Genomic DNA, 7,660 nt, shown 5'->3' with positions numbered 1-7,660 from the left:
GGGGGGGAAAGACATATTAATTAAGGAATCACGCAAATTGGTATACACAACTAGAACAATGAAGGAAGAAGTGTAGGGAGCTCCGAGGAGGTATGGAGTCTAGAGGTGGGGGCTGGCTGGTCAACGAAGCTTTCCTGAGGATGTCATTTCAACGGTGGCCTCAAAGACCCCGAAGGGCAAGCAGGTTACAAAGCAGAAGGGAGCACTACTGGCCAAGACCTAGGGGTCCGAGGATCCTGGACCATTGTGTGCCTGGAGCTCAGGAAACAAAGAGGGAGAAGGTGGAAATTGAGGACCAAAGAGCCAGGCAGGGGCTAGACTGCGCAGAACATTACAGGCCCAGTGTAGAGATCTGAATTATTTCTGAGAAAGGTGGATAAGCTTGGAGAGCGTCTAAATCGGCAGCAGCGAAGGACACCATCAGACTTGCTTTTTAATATGATCAAAATCTGGGAATTAAGGCAAATATCCATTAAGAAGGGAGCAGAAAAAGAATGACTGGGTCACTAATCCCATGAACTATTACACAGCAGTGAAAACAAGCCGACTATTGGCATCTGCAGCTGCATGGATGAATCTCGAAAACTATATGCAGAGCTCAAGAAGCCTTATGCAGGGGCACCTGGCTGGTTCAGTGGGTGGAGCATGTGACCCTTGATCTTGGGGGTTGTGAGTTCAAGCCCCATGTCGGATGGAGAGAATACTAAAAAAAATAAATAAACTCAAAAAACAAAAAGAAGCCTTCCCCAAATAAAACATACAGTGAACTCTATTTACATGAGGTTCTAGAACAGGGGTTACATTGTCCCAAAGGGGCAATAGTGATAAGCCCACACTATCTTCATACGGGCAGTAGTTATACGTGTGTACAAATATGTAAAGAAGTACCCAGCTGTAGGGAGCAGTGCCTTGGAGGCTCAGTCGGCTAAGCATCCTACTATTGATTTTCAGCTCAGGTCACGATCTCACAGTTTGTGAGTTTGAGCCCCTTGGCGGGCTCTATGCTGATGATGCAGATAGGGATTCTCTTTCTCTCTGCCCCTCCCCTGATGGTGTTCTGTCTCTCAAAATAAATAAATAAACTTTAAAAAAAGAATTACCCAGCTGTATACTTACATATTTCACTAAATGTACATTATGCTTGTTTATTTATTTTAACTTATTTTAAATTTTTTTATCATTTATTTATTTATTTGAGAGAGAGAGAGATAGGCAGAGTGTGAGCAGAGGAGGGCAGAGAGAGAAGGAGACACAGAATCTGAAGCAGGCTCCAGGCTCTGAGCCGTCAGCACAGAGCCCAACATGGGGCTTGAACTCACGAGCTGTGAGATCATGACNCGGGGGGGGGGGGGGGGAGAGAAAGAAAAATGTCACTGTGGCCTCTGTGTAAATCAGGACATGATTCTGGAAGGAGAGAGAAATCCGGGAAACCAGCAAGGATGCTGGGCAATCTTCTAGGTAAGGAAGAAAAGCAGCCCCTGAGAGCAGGGAGTTGGCCAGGGACCCACAGTGAGGCCATGGTGTTGTGTTATGTACTGACACAGAACACCAAGCAGACGGGATCACACTGTGACCTGGTGGAGCGAGACACAATCAAGACCGCTGTGTCACCATGTCTGAATTCAGAAATCAACGAGAACATTGTGCAAACCGCAAAGTGACTAAGCATCCCCATATCCAGGCTAATAGAAGTGACTGCTTATGTTATGTTATATTATACTGTTAACTGTTATAGTATTTATATAGATTATGTATTATTTATATTATATACTGTATTATGTCATTATATAAGTTACATCTCTAACCTTCCTTTGTTTCTCCCGGCTCATAGATGATTTATCTCTGCCGGGAAAAATAGCGGCTGTGTTCATGAAGATATGACCTGTTCCCCAGACCCTGTTGAGCACCCCCATTCCCAAGAATGACTAGCGCCTCAGTCATATAGGTGGGGTCACTTGGGATCATGCTGAGGCCCATAGAGAGAAAGTGAATGACTACTTCTGACGTCATCCAGCATTGGCCCCTTCTTCTCAGCCTTGAAATCCCGCCCCCACTTATGGTTTGCTGTGTGACCCTGAGAAAGTGTCTTCACCTCTCTGAGGCTCTGAGTTCTTTGTTTTCTAATGAAGGAGTGTCTTTCGTGGTGGAATGAGGCAAAGTATCAACTCTGGGATCAGACAACCCGAAATTTTAATTTTGCCTGTGCCATCCTCTGCTGTGTAACCTTGAGCAACTGGGTCTCCCTCTCTGAACTTCAGCTGCTTCCTTTGCCAAAAGGAAGGGGTCTGAAAACCCCTATCTCCTGAGGGATAGAGCGAGGCAGAGGAATAATACTGTAACTATTGTGCGTTCAGGAGCAGGCGGCCCTGCGGGCCCAAGCAGCGTGGGAGAGTTTCAGGGAGGAACCCCAGCTGGCCAGACCAGAAGAACTAGCATCTTGGGAGGGAGCGGTACCCAAGGGTGGGGAGTCTCCTCTTGCTCAGGCCTGCCTGGATCCTGGGCGCTGACCCCCATCTGGCCCAGGACCAGAGAGCAGAGGGAGGTGTGAATGTGGGGCCTCTACTTACTCTTCCCTGCCCCTGTTCACAGAGGTCACTGCAAAGTGATTTAGAATCTGGTTCCCCACATAGGTGGACGCAGGGGTCAGCGTGGAGGCAGTCCCCAGCCGCGGAGGTCATGCCTGAGCCTCAGACAACCCTGGGGCTGTATCTACTATGGTTTCCTGTCCCCCGGGCCAAGGCAGGCTCCGAGCCCAGTGGTATTCGCAGCTTGTCTCAGACCCACTCCCTCTGGGACATACAGGCCTTGCAGGGGTGGAGTCAGGGGCAGGGTTGGCTACATTATTTGTGGGGCTCGGTGCAAAATGTAAACAGGGGGACCGATTTCATTTTTCTTTTTTTTTTTCAGTGTTTTTATTTATTTCTAGGAGAGACAGCGTGAGCAGGGGAGGGCCAGAGAGAGAGGGAGACACAGAATCTGAAACAGGCTCCAGACTCTGAGCTAGCTGAGAGCACAGAGCCCGATGTGGGGCTCGGGCCCACAAACCGCGAGATCGTGACCTAAGCGAAAGTCAGATGCTTAACTGACTAAGCCACCCAGGCGCCCCCAGGGGGACCGATTTCAAAAGGCAGGAAAGAGTGCCATTAAAGGTACTAAAACAGAATTGCATTTTTCCTTTCGTCTGCCATCTTTCCCCTCCCCTCCTGGCGTTCAATGTCATGTTCCCAAAGGCAAACATCTAGGACACTTGAGAGCACAGACCTTCACAGGTATCTACAGACCCTGTCCCACAACCAGAGCAATTGGATTGCTGGGCTCCCCTTCTAGTGGGCAGCTGCCCGCCGCCGTGCCCCAGCCTGAGATGTCCCCAGGCATAGCCAGGGCCTGCCGAAGCCGGAGGGTGGCAGGGGTCACAGAGCAGGGGCAGGGAGGGGCAGGCAGACAGAATCTGGGATGTGGGAGGTGGTGCATGAGCCAATGTTCCAATGCCCCCAGCTCAGTGCTTGACATCCCTTCAAACCTCATTTACACACATTCAAAAAGAAAATTATGGAGGCGCCTGGGTGGCTCAGTCGGTTGAGTGTCCGACTCCCGACTCTTGATTTCTGCTTAGGTCATGATCCCAGGGTGGAAAGACCGAGCCCCGCATTGGGCTCTATGTTCAGCGCTCAGTGGAGAGCCTGCTCAGGATTCTCTTTCTCTGTCTCTCTCCCCCACTCATGTGCTCTATCAGATAAACACACACACACACAGAGAAAATGAACAATTCCTGCTCTCCTGAGCAGTTTGCAGAGGAGCTGGGGGAAGAATTGATCCAAATATCCAAACATTCGCACCTGGAGGTGGAGGCCAAGAGGCACCGGGGGCCCCTGAGGGCCTGAGGATTGGGGTGTTTGTACCCCAGGACTCAGGAGCACCACGTCTGGATCCTCAAGAAATCCTGCAACAGGACAGCCAGGCCCTGAGGAAATGGGAACCAGAGGGACCGGGTGCCTAGTTCCAGAGAGATCTTTCCAGTGGGTGAAGACCTGTCACTACACAGTGACGGCTTAGAGTGGTCACGCCAAAGTGAGCGATCCCAGGCGATTGTGGCGACCCAGAATGAGCACCCGACCCAGCCTAGGGATCAAGGAGCGCTTCCTGAAGGAGGAGACACCTTGACTGTAAGACCGAAGAATGAAGAGCCCTTTGTCTGCCTGATCTCTGCTGTCCTCGGTCCTCAGCAGCTCTTTCTCCAATTTATTCAGCCAGCAGACCTTCTTTCAACACCTCGTTTGCAGCAAGGCCTTTTCCTGTGTGCCAAGGGCACCGTAGTGACCCAAACAGCCCCAATCCCTGCCTCCTGGGACTCCCATTCAGCACGGGAGACACACTCATCAGCAGTGAGGACCCAGAGTCTTCAAGGCTGTGATAGGAGAGGCACAGGCAGAGCGATCAGGGCTGGCCCAGGAAGCGCAGCGGAAGCACCTGACTCAGCCAGAAAAATCAGGGAAGGCCTCTTGGAGAAGGAACCATCTGAGCTATGACCTAAACGACGAGTAGCAGGGTGGACTGAGGAAAAGTGCCTAAGCAAAAGGAACAGTATATACAAAGGCCAAGAGGTGAAAGGGAAGCATTTTCCCTCCACTTTCACGGAATGAAATGCGTCCTATGGTGCTGAACACGTGCCAGTAACCTGGACACTCCTGGCTCTGACCTCATGGGACTCCCAGTCCATAAGGGACAGAGATGCATTACCAGTGACCACCTAGGGTGTTCAGGGACGGGAAAGGGGAGCTCAGAGTGGGATGCCTGACCCAGCTGAGGGAGCCAGGAAGGGCTTCCTGAAGGAGGGGACATCCCAAAGAAGACCTGAGGAATGAGGAGATAGCTGGTCAAGGGCAGGGCGGAGGGAACAATTATGTGCCAAGGCCTGGAGGACAGGGGCCTAGAAGTTCCTGGAACTTGCCAATAGCTCAGTCAAGTCAAAAAGGATGGAAGCAGGGGGGACCCACAAACTAAAACCAGCAAAATTGCCAAAGACTCAGGACGCATGCCTCCCCACCTCCTTCTCCCCACCTTGACCTTAATGATGAAGGCCTCCGTTCCTAAAGAGAGGAGAACGGGCTGTGGACGCTTCGCGCTCAGGGATACCTATAACTCGGACGTCCTGCCTAGGGGCCAAGGGGCCCGGACGCCTGTGCTGGAAACCACGGCAGCAATCACTGTTTTCCTCCGTGTTTAATTCGGTATCACAGGAGCACCAATAAATAGTTCCTTACCGCCCCTGCCATCTTCCTCCTGCCCGGGGCAGGGCCCAGGGGCTGGCTTCCCGTAGCGGAAGGCACCTGCAGCCCCCAACGCCACGGCTCGGGCCGGCCGAACTGTGGCACCTGCAGGATTCCCGGAAGTTCCACGGGGGCGGGCCCAGGCTTGCCGGCGGCGGGCGGGGCAGGGGCGGAGCCCCGCCGGGACGTCCCCCGAGGGGGCGGGGCCTTCAGGGGGCGTGATTCTCATCCGCGGCGGTAACGATGACGTCCATCCAAATGCGCATGGCCTCGGGGCTCGGTGCTACCATGTAGAAGAGGCGTTCGTAGGTTTTCACGCAGAACGTCAGGCGAGGGTTGGGGCTCTGGAGTAAGCAGCAGAGTGAAGGTGGTTACGGGGGACATTTGGGTTCGAATCCCAGCCTTGCTACTTACGTGCTGTGTGGAATTGGACACGTTACTTAGGCTCTCTGAATCCATTTCCCCATTTGTCTTCGTAAATCATGCTAGCTACCTCACTGGGTTATGAAGATCAAATGAATTAACATCTGGGGGCTGAGAATTTGGAAGACAGGAGGAATTTAAAAGGAGGACTCATGTCCGTCCCCTTTACAGTCTGTCTACCTAATGTATTAGAAATACAAGCTTTCAAACTTTCCCTTCCCAAAATCTAGGTTCCCCTCGTTTGTAACTGGGGAAAGCTAGTATCTACACCCCATTTATTAAGTACCTACTTGCCAGCCCTGAATTGAGTAAATCCCTTACACCCATTGCCTGTTGTTAACCTTCTTAACTCTGAGGAAACGGGTTGAACTGTGCCCATTTTGCAGGTAAGAAAAATAAGGCTGGCTAAGGGAAGTCACTTTCCTAATGTCCCACAGCTGGGATTCCAGCCTAAGCTCTAAAAGGCCATAGTCTGGGCACCTGGATGGCTCAGTCGGCTAAGCGCTCGACTTCGGCTCGGGTCATGATCTCACAATTTGTGAGTTCGAGCCCCATGTCTGGCTCTGTGCTGACAGCCTGCTTCAGATTCTGTGTCTCCCTCTCTCTCTCTGCCCTTCCCCCACTCTCACTCTCAAAAATAAATAAACGTTTACAAAAAATAAAAGGCCATAGTCAGTTGCTCCCCAGAGCTTTCTAAATGCTATACCAGTTGCCAACCTTTGTATTTCTGACGTTGCACTTGTGCAAATTTCGAATTCCTGCGTTTTCTAGGGTAAAAGAGTATGAAGTGACACCATGCGGCCCATTCCCATTTGGCAACTATGGGCAGCGGCTGAGAAACGATCATCTCCTTTAGATGCTCCCAGGCTGCCTCAGTCCTCACCCTGCCGTCTTCATTCATTTATTCCTAGCTTGGCGTCAGAGCCTGCCAAGCTTCTGCTCTAGATCTTTTGTCCCAAGAAAAGCAACATGGGCTGAGAGCCAGAGACTGGGTTCTTAATTTTTGGTTGCGGCAGTGAAATGACTGGGGGCTTCCGTGCTGGATGGAGTACCCTGATGGTGCCGTCTCTGGGTGGCCTTTCCCAGGGACAAGCTAAGGCTTGACTGCAGGGGCTCTGACCAGGAGGTCAGGGGGACACCGTGCGAGGGCTTCACCTTGAAGGCACAGCGTAAGTGATCGTAATAGACTTCCTCGATGGCCTGGAAGTAGATGACGCCTTTGAGCTTGGTCTCTTCTTTGTCTGATGGAGGGAGGTGAGGGAGAAGCAGCCAGTGAGAGGTGCGCATCTGGGCTTCAGGGCGGGGATCGCTAGACCCAAGTCCCGGGACTGGTGCTGGGGGGAAGGACTGGTGACAGAGTCTGAAGGTCCCTAAAATACCCTGGTTGGGAGGTGAGTGAAGGTTGAGGTTGGGAGACTGGACAGGACTGGGGGATGGAGTCTGGGGAGCCGGAATCCTAGGTCCCTGAGTGCCTTGGTCTTGGAGGAGAAAAGAGACTCAAGGAGAGGTTCAGAATCATGGACTCCCCTGGAGAGGGAGGGTGAGGGGCCCGGACCCCTGGGTGCTGAGGGTGGGGGAGGACCCGGACAATGTCGCTTCACACTCCTCCTGGGTGTCTTAGGAAAATGGGGCCTGGGGAGCCAGTAATCGTATGAAACTGTCACCCGTGTCACTGAGGAGGGCTGGGGGTTTGGATTCCGGGTCGCTCCGGGGGCTGGGGAGCCAGACTCATGGCCGGGTCTGTTAGGCGTCTGGTGGCGAAGGCCTCCGGAGTGGCCACTTCCAGGGTCCTGGGGGCCCAAGGTCCCAGGCGTCCAGGCTTACCGGCGTAGTAGGCCAGACGGCGGGCCTGGCGGTCAAAGCAGAACCACCGCTTCTTCCAGGTCTTAATGCGGCCGCCCATCTTCACCAGGGACCCGCGGCAGCAGCCCCCGGACACCCTCACGTGCGGGCAGTTGTCCGGGTTGTGG

General features: G+C 52.7%; 1 protein-coding gene across 1 annotated transcript in view; it reads right to left on the bottom strand.

Annotated features, from left to right (window-relative positions):
* Positions 1–5,205: 5,205 nt before the first annotated feature.
* PHLDB3 (pleckstrin homology like domain family B member 3) overlaps positions 5,206–7,660 on the bottom strand; it is a 24,133-nt gene continuing 21,678 nt past the window's right edge. Inside the window, exons 13-15 of the mRNA XM_077747287.1 lie at positions 7,515–7,659; positions 6,846–6,931; positions 5,206–5,611 (exon numbers count right to left, since the gene is read on the bottom strand). Coding sequence (XP_077603413.1) covers positions 5,477–5,611; positions 6,846–6,931; positions 7,515–7,659 — 366 coding nt within the window. The 3' untranslated portion in view covers positions 5,206–5,476. The remainder of the gene's footprint in view (positions 5,612–6,845; positions 6,932–7,514; position 7,660) is intronic.

This window comes from Crocuta crocuta, unplaced genomic scaffold, assembly GCF_008692635.1.
Source record: "Crocuta crocuta isolate KB4526 unplaced genomic scaffold, BGI_CrCroc_1.0 scaffold334, whole genome shotgun sequence".
NCBI classification, from domain to species: Eukaryota; Metazoa; Chordata; class Mammalia; order Carnivora; family Hyaenidae; genus Crocuta; species Crocuta crocuta.
This window is presented reverse-complemented; position numbering and strand designations above follow the sequence as displayed.